This window comes from Canis lupus, chromosome 5 (assembly GCF_011100685.1).
Source record: "Canis lupus familiaris isolate Mischka breed German Shepherd chromosome 5, alternate assembly UU_Cfam_GSD_1.0, whole genome shotgun sequence".
In the NCBI taxonomy this organism is placed as follows: domain Eukaryota; kingdom Metazoa; phylum Chordata; class Mammalia; order Carnivora; family Canidae; genus Canis; species Canis lupus.
In genome coordinates this window covers 70,708,645-70,727,840 of record NC_049226.1, presented here as the reverse complement: position 1 = coordinate 70,727,840, position 19,196 = coordinate 70,708,645, and the positions used below count along the sequence as shown (strand labels likewise).

Genomic DNA, 19,196 nt, shown 5'->3' with positions numbered 1-19,196 from the left:
TATGTGACTATTAACTAGCTTTTATTTGGATTTTTATGGTTGTTTCACTAATGTTGTTTTTCAACTTCAGGATCCATGCGGAATACCACATTGCATTGTGGGGTTTTGATTTATCCACCTCAATACATAGAGTTATTTTTTTTAAAGGTTTTATTTTTACTTATTCATGAGAGACAGAGAAGCAGAGACATAGGCAGAGGGAGAAGCCTGACGCAGGACTCCATCTCCGGACCCCGGGATCATAACCTGAGCCAAAGGCAGATGCTTAACCATTGAGCCACCCAGGTGCCCCATATAGAGATGTTTTCTTAATTATTGAGCCACCAGTGACAGCACCAGTATACTCACTCCCCCAGTGTTGGACCTTCCCGTTGGGTTCCCTTTCTCTTTTGCCAATAGGCCTATGATTGGCATGGGTGGGAGTTCCTTGCAGCTGTACGCTGAGAAGCAGAATCGCTGGGTGGGAGGGAGTGTGCATTTCCAGTATAATCTGTGATTGCCAAGTCAATCTCCAGGGGCTTTGGTCTCCCTCTTGACTGGGTCCCTATGTGGTGTCAAGCACTGTTCCTGATGCCTTGGTTACTGGAATGAGCAAGACAGTTCCTGCCTTCAGAGGGGCAGGAAGGTGGAACTAAATAATGGAAGACCACCTACTCAGGGCCACAGCAGGGGAGGGGACGCTGCCCCAGGCAGGTGCAGCGGGGGACCTAAAGGCTCCAGAAGGCACACATGCACACACACAGTGTGTTCTAACTGGTACCTCCTGCTCTTTCTAGAACGTGCCATGTACATTTCCCTCCTGGGGCCTTTGCTCTTGCTGTTTGCTCTATTGGAATAGTCTTCCCCAGACATCCACGTGGATCTGGCCTCATTTCCTTCAAGCCTCAGCTTAGAGGATGTCTCCTCTGGGGAGGCCTCTCTGATCACACCTGCTACCAGAGCCCCTTCCTTGCCCTATCACCTACCGTGCGTCACTCCGCTTTGGTTTTAATTCTTATAGCACTTACTGCTACCAGATGTAATATATATTGGTTTGCTTACGCATCTGCCCCCGCTACAGTAGAATTCCTTGAGGGTAGGGATTTGGTCTGTTTGCCATGGCCTGCTCCCCCAGCCATACCAGGCTCATGGGACTCAGCAGCTCTTTGTTGAGGGAGCAGTGGATGGGCGTTGCCAGGACTGTGATAATCTGTGGGTGATAGCGGCAAGCATTTAGCACTAGCTTTGTGTAATGCACTCTGCTAATAAGCTCCTTGATGTGAACTGTTGTCCCCTTGAATCCTCAAGTCTACTCCTGAGCCTGGCCCTGCTTTAATGCTGGGTCCAGCTTACAGGGGGAGATGGAGGCCAGAGTGATGTGGCTGCCTTCTGCTGGGGCAGAGATTTGGACCTCTGTCTGACTGCAGCCAAGCTCCAGTTGGGAACCTAGGCTCAGTCCCAGGCAAAGGCGGGGAGACGGGGAGGCAGGTTGTGGGTTTCACCCCCAGGTTGTGTAGTCAGACTAGTCTAGTGTCTGTATCCTCTGGGCCGGACTTGGATTCTTGTGTGGAGGGGACATAAGACAGACCTGCTGGGCTGGGGTGCTTTGGGGGCGGGTACCCTCTTGCCTACCGATCCTGCCTTCTCTGAAAGGGAAGGAAGACTCTCACCTTCTAGCTCGCTGTAACAGGAACTGCCATCCCCCACCCCCCAACTTTGGTTTGCAAAACTGAGCCTGGTGGGGAAATGAAGGGCTGGCTCGCTAACCACAGTGAAGACTCATTTGCAAAGGCAAAGCAGGGGCAGCAGGGCCCTTCTCTGACCCCAGCAGAAGGCATCGACTTGTGCAGGCTGCCTTCTTGCTGGAACCACTCAAGCCCCATCACTGGGCTTGGAGCTTGGAGGCAGTTACCAGCTCTGGGCTTTATAGTCTTGTGACCTCAGTCTTCTCCTCTGTTCAATGGGAATGGTAGTAGTAGTAGTAGTAATAATAATAATAATAATAATAATAATGTACATGAAGTGCACAAATGAGGAAATGCATGTAATACCCCCTCCCTATGCCTGCTTCTGCAAACGCTTGGAGGGATATTAGCTGTTACTATTGTGGGGGTGGTGGACACAGCGCCCCCCTCCTGTGCCCCACTCCACACAGTAGCCACTTATTAGGAATAGTCCTCAGGTTAAACAACAGAGGGGTGAAGGACTATCTTCTGATGCATGCTCCTCTTGTCCTTTTTGAGCAGAATTTGGCATTTTAGATAAACTTCTGTGATCAGTCTGACAGTGACTTGCCTGGTGGCATAGCGAGGGTCAGACCCGTTCTTGCAAAGCTGAGGAGTGAGTCAGGGCAGGCCTCCTTCCTTGGGGTAGCCGTAGGGGAGCAGGGTGTGGTCCAGAGGAGGCAGGTGTGAACACGAGGCGGGGGGTAGATTCCAGCACCCCCCTTTGGTAACTGTGTGAAGCTCCTTGCAGACCCAGCTCGCGTGGTGCTGGGGCCACCTCGCTAACACAGGGCGACAAGTGATTACAGTAAATGAGAACCAGGAAAGGGGAAGTGGGGAAGAGGAAGAGAAGTCCTCCAGAGCGCAGGGGCTTTGAGCTGGGCCTTGAGCTGAGCTGCGTGCTCTTTCCTGCTCTTAAGATTCCTCGGAGAAGCTGCTCCTTCCCTGCACTGAGCACACAGCATGAAGGTCCCCTGTTCAGGGACCCCATGAAGGCTCACGGACGCCTTTAAAGAGCGAGGCGTTGCCTTTCCAAGGATGGCTTTCTAGGCCAAGAGGGCCAGGTGAGCCATGCCTGGGAAACGCTTCTGGAAGGCCAGGGCCTTCTCTCTCAGTCTGTCCATTCCGCCTGAGCCCTTCCCCTTGAGCGTGGCCAATGTTATAGCCATCATGGCCCAGTCCCTGCCAGTGAAGTGGGAGGGCCTTGCACTGTGGGGAAGCATCTGGAAACCCTGACCTGGCCTGTTGATCATTAACAAGGTGGAAAGGTATTTCTGCCTGTCTTATCTAATGATGGACTCTGCCAGTGGGAGCCCTGAATATCCCTGGCATCTCTCTCTACCTGCTGAGACTGGGCTTCAAAGAAAGGATCCACCTTTGGCTGGACTCTAGCTTGTTCACTTCAGGGTTTTCCAAGAGGCCGTTGTGGGAGCAGCTCTCTCAGGAATGGAAAAAGGAAGGGAAAAGAGCCGGGCCACCTTGCCCACAGCGCTCTCTCTGTGAGACGCCTGTGCGTCACTACCCTGCTGTCTTTGGCATCAGGGTCCAGGCAGGTGGCCCAGTGAATGACTTCAGTTTCCTGAGCCAACTGTGGAAAATGGGGGTTTGTTCCCAAGGTTGGCAGGAAGAGTGAGGAGACGGTGAAGTCAGCTCTGGCACCTAATAAATATTCTGTAAGGAGGGTCCTGTCTGTTCTCCATCCAAATCAGGTGCTTCTACCCTGGGCTTGACCTTGGCAGGGCTCCATCTGCTGCTCGTGGAGTTGGTAGGTCAGGCTGTGCGAACGTCTCCCTGCAGGAGCTGGCATGGGTGGTGTTCGAGAATGCTGGCCCTGGAGCTGGACAGGCGAGGCTCAGAGCCCCCCAGTTCACTCAACCTGCTGGAGCCTCCATTTCCTCCTCTGCAGAATGGATGGGTTGATAACAGTGACCACTCCCCTCTTAGGGCTGCAGGCGGCACCCCTGAGATAATGGACACCAAGCACTTGACTGGTGTTTGATAGACCAGGAGCTCTCAGAGTCCCCACTGCCTGTTAGGGTTTTGGTGCTGGGATCCTTGCAAAGATGCTCCTGAGAGCGAGAATCCAGCAGAACCCAGCTGGGCAGGGTAATGAGCTCGGGGGTGAAGGAGGTCTGCCCTGGAAAAGAACTCTTCCTCCTCTTCGTTATGGTTAAGAGGACAGGCTTGGGAGCTAAGACTCCTGGGGTTGAAATCCTGGCTCGACTAGTGTAGCCTTAGAAAGTCACTGCATCTCTGCCTCGGTGTCCTCCTCTTTGGAATGTGGAGGGCGATCTTAGCCCTACGTGAGCACCCATGTGTCCGAATCCCTGGCATACTGTTTGGCTCTACTAGATGTTTCTGTAAATGTGGCTTCCCTTCCCCTCCCTTCTCTTCCCTTCCCTTCCCTTCCCTTCCCTTCCCTTCCCTTCCCTTCCCTTCCCTTCCCTTCCCTTCCCTTTTTTTCTTCTCTGGTTTCCTCCGAAGCCAAGAGGTGGGTAGGAAGATGAGGACCAGCATTTTCCACAGGAGGATTCAACATCAATCAACTTGTGGAATTTTCTTGGAGTTGAACCGAATCGCCTGTGTTCTCAGAACCTTTCTTTTCCTATAAAAAGCAAGGACAAAGCATCTGATGGGAAGAGCAATGTGTTTATGTGCAGGGCTGCTCGTTGGGCTGAGGTTAGGGCCATGTGTGTTGTAATGAGTGGTTGCTGCTGAGAGGGGTCCGCGTTGGCTGTCCCCCGGGGTGCCATGCGCAGACTCCTGGTGGACGTCCCCAGGAACCACGTTCTTGGCCAGCGACATTGTTGCCCGTGAATGCATGGGCCCCTGAGCCAGGCCTCACTCCAGCCCCCCTGTAGGCCACTTCCTCTGGGTTTCAACTGGCTTATCACAGGGCTGCATGAGCATCTATTTCTGGCCTGCCTGGAAATAGTCTGGATCCTGGCACAAGGCATGCATGGAGTCAGTTCCTGGGATGGAGAAGCAGCCCAAGGGGATGGGGTCAGGAAATCTCCCTACAGTGTCCTCCCTGGGGAGACTAAGCCTTGGGTGCCATGATTTTCAGACCGGGCCCAGGGAACAGGAATCACCAGTGGGAAGGTGGTTCCCTCAGTCCCTTTTGGTCTCTGAGTGTGTCAAGGAAAATATCTGTTTGATATTAGCATTTTAAAATTTTTATTATTTATTTATTTATTTATTTATTTATTTATTTATTTATTTATTTATTTATTTTTAAAGACTTTTAAAATTTATTCATGAGAGACACAGAGAGAGAGTGAGGCAGAGACACAGGCAGAGGGAGAAGCAGGCTCCCTGCAGGGAGCCCGACATGGGACTCCATCCCAGGACTCCAGGATCACACCCTGGGCTGCAGGCGGTGCTAAACTTCTGGGCCACCTGGGCTGCCCTGGATACTCTATTTTTTAATTGAAAAATTTATTGAGATGGGTAGATTCACATAAAGTTGTAAGAAATAACACAGATCTCATGTAGACACTACCCTGTTGGTGCCAGTGGAACCATCTTGGAAAACGGTAGTGTGCCAACACAGCCAAGGTACGAACAATGATTCAGCCCACCCTCCGTCTCATCCACGTTTCCCCAGTTTTACTTGCACTGCGTGTGTGCACATGCACGCGTGTGTGTGGGCATGTTAAGTTTGATGCAGTTTTATCACATATCTGTGTTCTTGTATTTGCCACCACGCTCAAGACACTGGGTGGTTCCATCCTGACAAGGATCCCTCTTAATGACCACACCCACCTCCCCAAGTAAGGTATCTGTATGGTAAAATGCACAGTGAGTGTAAGATCCAATTTACACAGGAGGACACCTCTGTGACCACAACCTCCCTTCCCCCAACCCAGATCAGATCTAGACCACTCCCCACACCTATTGCCCCCAGGAGCTCCCCACCCTCAGACTTGTCTCCATCCGTGAGTCCTGCTTAGCTCACTTGGCCTCATTCCCTCAAATCTTTAATTTTCACCTCTTCTAACCCAGAACCACGGTGTGTGTGTTGGGGGGGGGGGGGGGGGCGTGGTCTGTGGCATCTGCTGTTTCTAGGCAGAATTTAATAATGTCCTATTTCCACTGCCTTTGTGTTGTCCAGTGCCTGTTATATATGGTGGGTGGAACTGGGTTTCTTTTTACCAAAGACAAACTCCTAAAATATAGGTATATATTCAGTTGAAAAAAAGATGAGTTGATTTGAAGACAGATATTAGAGCCAGCACTATGCAGGTGTGGCAAACTTCATAGATTTGATGATCAAATAACATTTGAGGAATAGTGTCAGGCATGTATAGCTCCAAAAAAAAAACAAAAAAAAACAAAAACAAAAAACAAAACCCAAATCCCACACCCAAATCAAAAACTGGTCCAGTGTGGGTGTGGTGAGGCGGGATCTATATATAGTCTTGGTCCAGTAAAGGCCTTCTGTGTAATTTTGATAAACAGTACCGGTTTAAAGCAGAGCCGATGAAAACTTCCAACAGGCTGTGTGTAAGATGGTGAGCTGTTCCAGAAGGTCTTAGTAATTTTTGTTCTAGGTGCATTTCACCTGTTCTATAATACATATTTTGAAATGGACTCATTCTTTTTTTGACTTAAATTCATATAGAAGGAACTTTGATCCTAAAGATTAGAGGTGCCAGATGTGTGTTTTTTCCCAATTCATATTAAAATATGTCAGAATTAAGACATAACAAAATGTGGATACCATTTAAGTTCCTTCCACAGGATCCCATGTTGGGATTATTCCCACTGAGTTTCCAGTAGAAGGGAGAAAACTCAAATTCAAGTAATCCTAGAACAGTGAATATTTGAAGAATTTTGTGATGGTCGGTGTTTGGGATTTTAGCTGGCTGGTTCATAAAGCCCCCTCTCTTTCTCATCTTCTTGTGAACTTGGAAACAATTGAGAAGCCCAGATAACTAATACATAGTGACAAGGAGGCCTGCTCTGTGTGCACCTCCTGGGGAGTCTGGCTTGGAATGGGCTCTGGCCCCTGACCCGCTCACTCTGTCTCTGGCACTGGTGGACGCTGCCAGGGAGCAGGGCAACGCATGTGGTTCCTGGGGGACAGGTCAGACCAGAACTGGACAAGGAGGCTGAGCTGGGCATGTCTAGTTCCTCCTGCTGGACTCCTGTCTCCCCTGGGGAGACAGGTCCCTGGAGGGAAGAGGAGCTCAGCCAGTGCCTCCAGTATCACTGAAAACTCTGAAACATCTGTAAAACAGTTCATTCAGCACTTATGTATGAATACAAAGCCCAGCAGTAACAGAGCTCCTGTGGAAACACAAGCCTGGGATATTCCCCACTAGAGATCATCATAGTCTCTACGATTGTTTCTTTCTTAATTTTTAAAAAATATTTTATATATTTAATCATGAGAGGCAGAGAGAGAGGCAGAGGGAGAAGCAGGCTCCCAGTGGGGAACCCAAAGCAGGACTTGATCCCAGGACCCCAGGATCACGCCCTGAGTTGAAGGCAGATGCTCAACCACTGAGCCACCCAGGTGTCCCCAATTGTTTTTCTTTTTCTTTCTTTTTTTTTTTTTTAAACAAAGACGATAAGGACAGTCTCCCTCACCCTTGCCCCCAGTCCTTAGGTTTTCAAAGGACTTTAATATCTAAAGCCCATGAAAACAGTTTACGTTTTACCAAGTTCTTTCAGGTGTATATACCAATGGGATGATGGATCTTCATTCCCATTTTACAGACGAGAAAATAGAGACTAAGCCAGAATAAAGAAATCCATCTCAGGATGGACTTTAAGCGCATGTCTGCTAGATTCTTCCAAAGTTGGGCGCTTTCAGCTCTTCCATGTTGACCCTGTTAAAATTGTTCTGTAGTGTATCTCACTTGTTTATCTGTTGATCAGGTTAGATGCTGTCACATATGTGCAACAACTAACACTCTTGGTTTTTAAAGCAGAGTCTTTCACTGAGACCTGATACCCTGAGACAAAGTGAAACCCAGCGTTGGGGAAGGTGTTGTTGGAAGGTGATATGAGAACGTGCATCCCAGCAGCGAAATTAACCTTGACTGAGACCTCCTGGGGGCCACGGGATTCCTATTTAGTGTAATTTCATGTTATTGGCGGAGCAGCTCGGTGAAGGGGAGGTAGTGCACTCATGGTTGGCACAGGTGAGGAAAGGACAGAGAAGGGACAAGGTTTGCCCAAGCACCCAGGTGCCTTTGGGGTGACTTGTCCAAGCCCCGGGACTTCCTGCAGGGCTTTCTCCACTGCCTACTGCCCACCACTGGGTTACCTCCAGTCTTCAGGACTCCACCAAGTTGCACGCCCTCAGAGCAGCCTTCCTTCCCCTTGCTGCGGAGAAGCCCCAGTGTAGACCTGGTTCCTCTCTGAGGTGTTTGGTGTGGTTGGAGGCTTACATGTTCACGTGCTGGTGTGGAGGGGGTCTGTCCTGCCCAGGCTTCTGAGGGTGGGGAGTGTGTGTGCTTCCCCCCCAGCACATCCTCAGTGCGATGCTCAGCCACTGAGCCTGGCTGATGGGTAGACAAGAGAGTGGGGATATGTGTGGGAAGGTGTCAAGCTCCCGTGGTCTCCTTTCCTCTTAAAATACGGCTGGAGCTTCCCTGAAGATGTTTTTTTTTTTTTTTTTTAAACAAGATTTTATTTATTTATTCATGAGACACACACACACAGAGGCAGAGACATAGGCAGAGGGAGAAGCAGGCTCCCTGTGGGGAGCCCTATGTGGGACTTGATCCTAGGATCCTGGGATCATGACCTGAGCCGAAGGCAGATGCTCAATCACTGAACCACCCAGGTGCCCCCCTGAAGATGCTTTAAGTCTGTTGGCAGATAGTACCAATTGAGGGCAAGTGTGGAATCAGGGAAGGGGCACGTGCCTGGTGTGAGCAGGAGGATGTTCCAGGAATGGGCGGCAGCTTGAGAGTGGCCCAGAAAGGAAGCAGGGTTTGAAGAATGGGGTCATGGGGACAGCCAGCAAAGGGGGTGGTGGTGTCAGGTGGGAGAGTGGGAGGAGGCTGGAAACCCCAAGTGTGTGTCTGCAGGTGATGAGTGGGGAAGGCCGTGGGAGGGTGGCCGGACCTGGGGAAGGCCCGAGGTGATACTGGGAAGCTAAGTTTGTGCAGAGATGAGGCCTCACTTCTGTGGCTGTGTTATCTCACTTCTTCAAGCAGGAAACATGGCTGCTGAGCCCCACCACAGGAGCGCACATGGCCCGAGCTCTGGCCACCAGAGCCTACTTTGAAAATAAAGTCGGTCATCTTAAGGACTCCGTGCCTTTGGCAAAAATTTCAGCCCAAGCAGATCAAGCCTACCATTTGCTTGTCATCCTCCCTACCAGGAACCCTCATTGTCAGCAAATTGGCAGACTTCTACGTGTACAGATAGAGGTATTCCTCCTTAGCTGAGTCTAATACATTCCTGGAAACATGAGGGAGAGCATCTTTTTTTTTTTTTTTTTTGGATAGCTGTCTGTTATTTCCTATTACATGGATATAAATGGTGATGCATTACCAACTGATTGAAAAAAAAAAAAAAACCAAAACCCACAACCCATCCCCAGTATTGCTTAATACCCTTAAACATCTGGAAACCAACCCATCAGATATACCTTAATTATTTGACTTTTAAAGATTTTATTTATTCATGAGAGACACAGAGAGGCAGAGACATAGGCAGAGGGAGGAGCAGGCTCCGTGCAGGGAGCCCAATGTGGGACTTGATCCCAGGACTCCAGGATTATGCCCTGAGTCGAAGGCAGATGTTTAACCGCTGAGCCACCCAGGTGTCCCAATTATTTGATACTTTAATGAACTTGTTCCTGGGCATGTTTGCAAAGAGTACGTAGGGTACTAACTATATGGTGTTGGTTGTGAATTTTGATTTTTTTCCTCTACTTTGCAACTTGATGACAGTGAACTAATCTGTTGAAAATACCTGAGATGTCCTCTAAATTGGACTCTGGTAGTTGGCTTGTGAGAAGTAAATGCTAGGACTTGAGCAGGACTTACTAGGGTGGACAGGACACTAGGTTTGATGCGTGTTGATTTTCAGCATTGGGAGTGCTAGACTCGGTCATCTGTTATAGGCTGATATCAATATTTTCATTGGTGCCTGTGCACGAGCATCCTACAGCAGGTGTAATCTGGGTAGTATGTTTTGTGTAAAAAATAATTTTGCAAGTTAGAGTGGTATTTAGATAGTGAGAATTTGAGTGATGATAGACACCTGTGCACAATCTGGACATACACATGTATGAATGTACATGCAGACAGACATGTGCAGATGTACAGACACAGGCATATACCTCCAGTACCCTATTTACATAAACTGTGTCAATTTTTTTTCCCACATCAGTACAGATGGATCTCTCTTTTCAATTTCTTTTTTTTTTATATATATATATTTTATTTATTAGTGAAAGACATGGAGAGGCAGAGACACAGGCAGAGAGAGAAGCAGGCTCCATGCAGGGAGCCTGATGTGGGAGTTGATCCAGGGACTCCAGGAGCACGCCCTAGGCCGAAGACAGGCGCTCAATCACTGAGCCACCTGGGCAACCCTCTCTCTTCACTTTCCACAAGTAAATTAAGACTGTGTGTTTTCCTGGGATGCCTGGGTGGCTCAGTGGTTGAGTGCCTGCCTTTGGCCCAGGGCATGATCCTGGAGACCCTGAATTGAGTCCTGTATTGGGCTCCCTGCATGGAGCCTGCTTCTCCCTCTGCTTGTGTCTCTGCCTCTTTTTCTCTGTGGCTTTCATGAATTAAAAACAAACAAACAAAAAAAGACTGTGTTTTTTCCTGTACCTCATATGAGTCTAGCTTTATTCAGTTGCATTAATAATTTAAAAAAATAATACCTAACAAGTACTTAGAAGTTACAACATCTTTATTAGTTGTAGTTATGAGGCACTACTTTATTTTTTTATTATTTTTAAAAATTATTTATTCAGGAGAGGCACAGAGGAAGAGACATAGGCAGAGGGAGAAGTAGACTTGCTCCTGGGAGCCTGATACGGGACTCGATCTCAGGATTCCAGGGTCACGACCTGAGCTAAAAAAAGGTAGATGTTCAACCACTGAGCTACCTAGGCATCCCTACTTTTTTTTTTTTTTTTAAGATTTTATTTATTAGAGCACAACTAGGGGGAGTGGCAGGCACAGGGCTAGCAGGGCTAGCAGTGAGTTCCTGCTGGAAGCATCTGTTAGAAGCTGGGATTCAAACCCAGACCTGCTGGCTCCAGAGTCCATCCACTGGTCACCAGACACATGCTTCACGTGACTCGGGTGGCAAGTTTGCAACCCGGACACTAGAATTTTATTTCCGGTGCAAGTAAGAAAGGTGATTTGGGATTGACCTAGTTGCGTGCAGGAGGCCTGATCCCCCTACCCGCCATCTCTGCTCTGCACCCCATGCGCAGTGGGATCATCACTGAGCAAGGTGCCTCTGTGTGATGCAAGATCAAATACATGGCAACAGAACTGACCAATGGGCCCCTCAGACTTTGTTGATCACTAAAGAGACAACCACCCTAGCTGGTGAGGGATTTCCTTCCTGCCTTTTTGGGGCTCCTGGTAACCAGGAGGGTACTGCATAGCAGGCAGCCCTCTGATTCGTCTGGAGCTGGGTCCTCCTTGCTCAGAAGGCCTGGGAAGTAGTAGTAATAGTCGTGAAGGGCTTGGTAGAGCCACAGGCCCATCCGCAGCTGACTTTCCACCTGTGAGTAGTGCCCTCTCTGGTCCATGATGGCTGGACAGCCCCATGGCATGAAGGAGGCACCTCACAGTTAGGCCCGCAGCCCTGAGAGTATGGACTCAGGAGGACAGCTTTCCACTCCTAGGAGAAACAGGTGTTCACACAGAATCTTGCATGTCAATGTTCACAGCTGCACTATTCACAGTAGTCGAAAGGTGGAAACAACCCCAAAATGTCCATCGACAGAAGAGCAGTTGAAGAAAATGTGTTCTAGAATATTACTTCTCCATAGAAAGGCACGAAATACTGACACTTGCTATGACACGGACAAACCTTGAAGACTTTCTGCCAAATGAAAGAAGCCCCATACCAGAGACCACCTAGTGTAGAAATCCCTTTATATGAAATGTCCAGGAAAGACACATCTGTTAGCGGATGAAAGTAGGTTCACGGTTGCCAGGGCTGGTGTAGGGACAAGAGGGAAATGGGGAGTGATAGCTACAGGGTATGGGTTTCTCTTTGTGGGCATGAAGGTGTTCTTCAATTGACTCTGGTGGTGATTTGCACAAGTCTGTGAGTACGTTAGATGCTATTGAATTGTGCACTTGAAATGGATGACCTGTATGGCATGTGAACTGTATCTTGATAAAGCTGTTACATTAAATGAGAATATGTTCTCTATAACCCCAGAACCACCTGCTGAGCCAGGATGCCCTCGGGGGTGGTGGTAAAGAACTCACAGGGGCAGTGACATCTTGTCCTGTCTCCATGCGGGGAGCCCAGAGAAGCTGTCCTCTGCAGTGCCTGGGAGTTGGCCACATCTATTACTGCCTGAACTACCTACTGGGTCATTGATCCCTCAAACATACTGATCCCTGTGTCTCATGGGGGTAGCTTAGAAACTACCAGATTGATGACCTGATGTAGCAGAGGCTGCCGTGGGTTGGACTCTGATTGCTGTAGCATTCACTTCTGTACGTTGAGGACAGCTTGGTGTGAACCCTGCAGCCCTCTGCTTGAGGAACAGGAAGGTAGGCCTCAGACACAGCCCTTGACCAACAGCAGGTGGGGTTTGGGGATAAATACCCCAGCTCCCAGGATGCCTGGGTGGCTCAGTGGTCGTGATCCCAGGGTCCTGGGATCAAGTCCCAGATCAGGCTCCTTGGATGGAGCCTGCTTCTCCCTCTGCCAATGTCTCTGCCTCTTTCCCTGTGTCTCTCATGAATAAATAAATAAAATCTTAAAAAAAAATACCCCAGCTCCCTTGCTCTGTGGTGGGGTGAGGACTCCCAAGAACCCCTGTGGGGTCATCTCCAGGTGCCTACAGAGGGCCAGCTTGATGACCTAGCAGTCTCCTCCTCAGCATCTTTCCATCCCTGTCTCATGTCCCCACTCCTCTCCTGGTGTTCCTGGGATCATCTCCCAAGTAAGAATCTGATTCATTCGTTCCATGGATACCTGAGTTCCTGCTCTGAGCCAGGCTCTGGTGCAGGTGGCAGTGAGGCTTCAGCTGTGAGTGAGGGGGACAGACACACGATCCCTGTTTGCCTGGGGCTTGGAGGAGGATGCACATCCCAGGTACATGAACCTGTAAATACAAATGTGCAAGGGAGGGGCTGTATAGGGTGGTTATAAAGGTAACAGAATGAATCGTTTCAGGGAGGGTGGAGAAATCAGTCAGGTGAGATCACAAATACAGTCAGCTGATGACAGAGGAGCCAGGGCAAGCCGGTGCAGAAGGTCTGGTCTTTCAGGAGCATTACCAAGGAGCCTGTCCTTCCCCAGGTTGGGGCAGGGGAAGTGTGGTCCCCATGATGTCATGCAGGTGATCGGCCCTGCTGATGTGGTGGGTGCCTGCAGCCCTCTTGCAGGCTGGGCCTGGCTCCCAAGCAGGGGTCCTTGCTGGTGCTGAAGGGGAACCCAGGACCTCTTGCCTCCTTAGGGTGGCCATTTCTCTTTTGTTCTCTTGCCACATCTCACGCTTCTTCCTCTCTGACTTGGTATGTGTGCGTGTTCGTGTCTCCCTCCCTCCTTGTCTGGGGGGCCTGCCTGGTGTTTCTGTCCCTCTTTGCCCTGTCTGGGTGTCTCCATTTGTGTGTGTGCATATCTCCATGTCCACCTCCCACTGTCCCATTTCCAGTGCCTGTCCCAGGCGCTCTGCCCCCTTTCCCCATTCAACAGCTATTTATTGGGTTCCACTGTATACCAGCTACTATGCTAGGGCCCGGGGTGCAGTCCTGAGGAAGGGAGCACCTTCTAGGGAAGAGGTTCTGAGCCCATGGAGTCCCACCCACAGGTGCTGCCTCTGTTCAGGGCTGTGGAGAGAGGGGCTGCTACCATAGCAAGAATCGGAGGGTTTTCTGAGTTCAATGGTGGTTGAGCTGAAACTGGAAGGGGGAACTTGGAGGTAACCAGACCCAGGGCATTCCTAGCAGAGCCCACAGCACGTGCAGGTGTCCTGTAGTCGGGGTGACCCCTCACTGGGTGGCTGGAGCATGGAGGGTGTGGGGCCAGATGGGGCTGGTGGGGTCCACATCGGGCCTTGGATCTCAGTCCTAGGAGCACTGAGATGTGTTCAGAAGGTTTGAAGCCCAGGAAAGGTGTGAACATATTTATTTATTTACTTTTTAAATATTGATCTAGAGAAGAGCATGCACATGCGAGTGGGAGCAGGCGCAGAGGCAAGGGGAAGCAGACTCCCTGTTGCGTGCAGAGCTGGGCGTGGGGCTCGATCTCATGACCCTGAGGTCATGACTTGAGCCAAAATCAAGAGTTGGGTTTAACTGACTGAGCCACCTGGGCTCCCCACATGAGCGTATTTAAGTTTCATAAAAATGGCTCTGGGAGTAACTTCTGGCTCCTTCACTAGGCCAAGCAAGAGATCCCAGTGGCTTGGATTATGGCGTTGGCCATGGGAATGGAGAGAAGTTGACTGAGTCAAGCGTAATTTAGAAAGTAGAACTGGTAATTGCCTCAGGATAAGGTCACAGCATATGAAATTTTTTCTTCATGTACGTGTGTCAAGTTTTTATTATAACTTCACCGTAAGAAAAACTCACAGGAGGCCAATTCAAAGATTTTACCAACAAGGACAGTAGATAACCACTGCTAGACTTGATAGGAAAATATATATATATATATATATTTGCTTCAAGGCGTGAGCATGTTGACTGGCAAAGGTTGGTGGGTAACATTTGAGGAGAACAAATATCACCACCTTTCATGTCTTAGATGAGGCGAAAACAGTTCAATCGGCAATGCCAATTTCCTCCTAGAAGGCTATAAATTTCAGCGCACAAAAAGGGTCTGTGTTTTGCTGTTTGTTTTTGAGGAGTGAGGGAAAAGAGAAAAGACTCCAGGTTTCTGGGTTGGGTCAAGGGTGGGGATCTGGTGCCCCACCCCCCACAGGGTTTAGAGGCACCCCCCCCCCAAAACAATATGTTGAAAAGTGGTTTTTAAGACTTACTGGTTTGCAACAATTTTAGACTCACGTGAACGTTGCAGAAATCCTATAGGATTTCTGTGTCCTGTTCATCTGGCTTTCCCCAGTGATAACGTCCAGTCACCAAACTCAGGACTGACACTGGTATGGTATGATTAAAATATAGACCTGAGGGGCACCTGGGTGGCCCAGTTGGTTAAGCGTCTGCCTTCAGCTCAGGTCATGATCTCAGGGTCCTGGGATCAAGCCCTGAGGCAAGTTGGGTTCCCTGCTCGGTGAGGAGTCTGCTTCTCCCTCTCCCTCTGCAGCCCCTCTTTACCCACCCCCAATCATGCTCCCATGCATGTCTCTGTCTTTCTTAAATAAATAAAAATTTAAAATATAAAAATAAAATAAATTGCAGACTTGGTTTTCTCTATTTTTTTCTGTGGACTCAAGTTTTGTTTTGTTTTGGTGTCTAGGTCTACAGAGTTTTCTCACGTGTATAGGGTTGTGGAAATACCACCACACAGAGGGTGCAGAACCGATGCCACTCATTTAAAGCCTCTTTACATTCCTTCATGACTCCTGTCCACCGAACTGTTTTTGGTCCAACCAAAACAAGACCCATGGGAGGAAAGAAGAGAGCTTCCCGTTCATTCCACCCCTCTCTCCCCTAATTGCATTCACTGCACCCAAACTCCTGTTGCTACCTGTGGAAGCTAATCAACCCTGCTTTCCTGCTGATCAACCCTGACTCTAAATGCCTTCATTCACCTGATTCCTCCATCCCAGGTCCAGGCTCCCTCCCTCTCCTCTCATTTTCAGGGACACCTTTCTTTCCTGCTTCTCTCTTCCGTGCAAGGACTGAGATATATGTGCCAGGACTCTTATGGTTGCAAGGGGTAGAAACTCAGGTCACACTAACCAAACCTAAAAAAAGAATTTACTATGTCATGGAAGTAGCATTTTCTAGGACAAGTATGGCTTCCAGTATGACTGGACCTAAGGGTTCAGTCTTTTCCTGGGCTCAGTCTTTTCCTTCTACATTTGGGGAACATGCTCCCTGCTGCCCCCAGACTCCTGTTTTATCAGCCAGGCAGCAGCAGTAGCAAGAGAAATTTTATTAATATTTTTGGCCAAAATAAGTCCCAGGAGGATGCTGGTATGCCCAGATCGGGCCATGTGCTCGCCCCTGGACCAATCATGGTGCTCCACGGTAAGGCCCCTTGGCTATTCCTAGGGTCCCCTCTTTGACTTGTGATAGGTGGTGAGGAGAAGCAGATCAGCTTCATCTGAAACATGTGGAATGGGTCTGTTCCAGGAAAGGTGCTTTTTTTTTGACAGAAAAAAGAGGAGGAAGGGACTGGCTGAGCTTGTCTCTTTGTGATGGACCATGGTCATCCTGTGGCAGGGAGGGAACTCTCCCTTGGGTCGGGCGGCCATCTGTGGGGAGGAGGGGTTGCTCCTGGGTGATTTGGTCATCCTGTCGGGGGAGGAGGTCACTCTTGGATCAGGTGGCCATCTCTGGGGAAGAGGGCTTGCCCTTAGGTCTGGTGGCCATCTTATGAGGGGAGGGACTCTTGGGTCACATGGGCATCTTGTGGGGTGAGGGGTCATCAGACACTGGGTCAGGCAGACATACTGTGGGGGAAGGTGCCTCCCTTGGGTCAGGTGGCCATCTGTGTGGGGGAAGGCATCTCCCTGGGGTCAGGTGGCCATCCTGCCCAGTTTGGTTAGGAAGGGACTGGAGTCACACAGCATCAGGAGTTACAGGGAGGATAGATTTCCTTGTTTCTGTTGTCTGTTGCTATACCAGCATCCCAGTACTTAGTAGCTTTGAACAGCAAGCTTTTTACTTATTTGCATGTAGACCTGCAGTGTGGACAGGGCTGAGGGGCTGGGGAGTGCAGGAGTTGGGTGGTGCTTGTGGGGTGGGGTGCGGACTTGTGGCTCTGTCCTCAGGTGGAGTGAACTCCAGCTTCTGATGAGCCTGTCTCAATTGTCTTTTAGTGGATATCATGGAAATCAAGGAAATCCGCCCAGGGAAGAACTCCAAGGATTTTGAGCGTGCAAAAGCAGTCCGCCAGAAGGAAGAGTGCTGTTTTACCATCTTGTACGGCACCCAGTTTGTTCTGAGCACACTCAGTCTGGCAGGTGAGTGCACCTTCATGCATTTTTCTCCTCGCCTATGCCTGGCTTCCTTCCTAGGACTTCTCTAATAGCAGAATGCTCACACCTGCCTGCCCCCTCCTCTGTGTTTGGAGGCATCATGGTTTTGAATTCTAACGCTGCCCCTTTCTAGCTGTGTGCCTTTGGGCAAGCTACTCAACCTCTCTGAGAGCTGCGGTTTGCTCAGCTGTGAAATGGGGAGAACGGTAATGCTTGCCTCATTGGGGTGTTGTAAGCATTATGCTAAGGTCCTGCTTGGTGCATGCAGAGAGCTGAAGGCAGGTTATATATAGTTTTTGTCCAGCAGAGCCTGGCCTATTCCCCTAAACTGGAGAAACTACCCTGGAATATTCTGTCTCACACATATGCGCATGCACATACACAGATTCACGCATGCACACACGCACACATAGTACACTTGCCACATGCATACACACATATGTGCGTGCATACATACACTCACATAGACACGTGATCCAGAGGTGAGATTTCCAGCTGTCCCCATGAATCCACCAAAAGGCCAAAGGGGCCTCTGAGAGGCCAGAAGATGAGCTGCAGAAAAGCTCGGGCACTTCACTCAGGAGCAGAAGCTTGTCACTGCCTTCAGGTCTCGTCTTAGAATTTATTGACTTAGAACCATTTGTGCAACTGTGAACGGTGAAAGAGAAAATAAATCCCTTTAAAAGTAGACCAAAACGGAGGGGAGATGGTGAAGGCTAAGCAGTGTCAGGGGCATTTAAATTAGGACCAAAAAGCTCTTGTTGATTTGCTTTTGCACTTGCTCATCATGCACCTTTGAGCATGCACTCTGCACGGGGCTGTCCTAGCTGCCACCGAGACCCAGTCGCTGCTGTTACAGAGCTCACAGTATGCTGTGATAAGAGGTATAGTCCAGTCACAATACAGCATGCTGTAGGAAGACAGAGGGCCAATGTCAGGGAAGCTTTGCAGAGGAGGTGACTTTTAAATGGGGTTTTGAGGCATCAGTAGGAGTTGGGAGGAAAGAGGGAGACCCATCTGGGGAGACAATGTTATGTGTGTTGAGGGCTTAAAGGAGGGAAATAGCGAGCTGGATGTGGGAATAATGAATGGATGTCTGATTGATGGTGTGTGGCTGGTGCAGAGATGGGCAGGAGAGAGGGGCCTGTGCCCATGACCTTCAGAATTGTGTCCACTTAGCCCTGCTGCAGGCTGAGGCCTGGTTGTTCTTGGTAGGGAGACCATGAGAGCCCAAGCAAGTCTTAGAGTCCAGGATGCCAGCTCTGGTGTCTTAACAGAGCTCTGGAATTCAGTAGAAAGGTCCAGTAGAGAGATGAGCAAGACCTGGATTCAGATCCCAGCTTCCCACGTACGGGCTCTGGGACAGGTGTCCTGACAATTCTGAGGTTCATTTTCTCCTCATTCCCATGGGAAGAGTAGGAGCAGCAACCTTGGCATGTTCTCATCCAGATAAACAAGCTGAAGGCAGCTTGTTTAGGTACCTGGTCCTTAGGACATGGTTAGTAACTCAGCGAGGTGTTTGCATTGCTAACTGATGATGCAATGAGGCACAGAGGGGTTAAGAAACCAGCTGAATGTCACACAGCCCTGAAGTGATGCATGGGACCCTGTCAGTGATGTCAAGCTCTCACCTACTGCTTGGCACTGCCTCTCTCCCCTCTCCCTGGCCTTGACTAGAAGAAACAGGAGATGCTGAGGATTGCTCAGGATTGTGGTGTGAATTATCCCAAGCCCTACACCTTATTCACTGACATAGGGGTAAAAGCTAAAACTCTTGGGGGATGGGGGGAAGGTCATACTTGTCACCCTTGCCATAGAAGGGACATCTTGGGCATGTGGCTTCATCTCAGATACAAAAAGCAGGTCTTAGAACCACAATGATGTGAAGGAGATGCCTTCTTCATATCCTTGTGCAAAATGGGAATCTAGCACTGGCTCCTCTTGTCCCTATGGTCTGTGTGGGGCTGGGGCGGCCAGGGCCCTGATCTCTCTGCAGAGGTCTTCCCAGGGAGTAATAGCATCTCTGTTCCTGTTCACCTTTCCAGCTGACTCTAAAGAAGATGCGAATAAGTGGCTCTCTGGCTTGAAAATCTTACACCAGGAAGCGATGAGTGCATCTACACCCACCATTATTGAGAGGTATTGACTTTGCCTTTTTTTTTTTTAAAGATTTATTTATTTATTCATGATAGACAGAGAGAGAG

General features: G+C 49.4%; 1 protein-coding gene across 6 annotated transcripts in view; it reads left to right on the top strand.

Moving 5' to 3' along the window:
* PLCG2 (phospholipase C gamma 2) overlaps positions 1–19,196 on the top strand; it is a 174,056-nt gene that overhangs the window by 65,895 nt on the left and 88,965 nt on the right. For all 6 annotated transcript variants that reach the window (XM_038538196.1, XM_038538197.1, XM_038538193.1 and 3 more), the window contains 2 exons: positions 16,834–16,977; positions 19,038–19,131. In XM_038538196.1, coding sequence (XP_038394124.1) covers positions 16,834–16,977; positions 19,038–19,131 — 238 coding nt within the window. The remainder of the gene's footprint in view (positions 1–16,833; positions 16,978–19,037; positions 19,132–19,196) is intronic.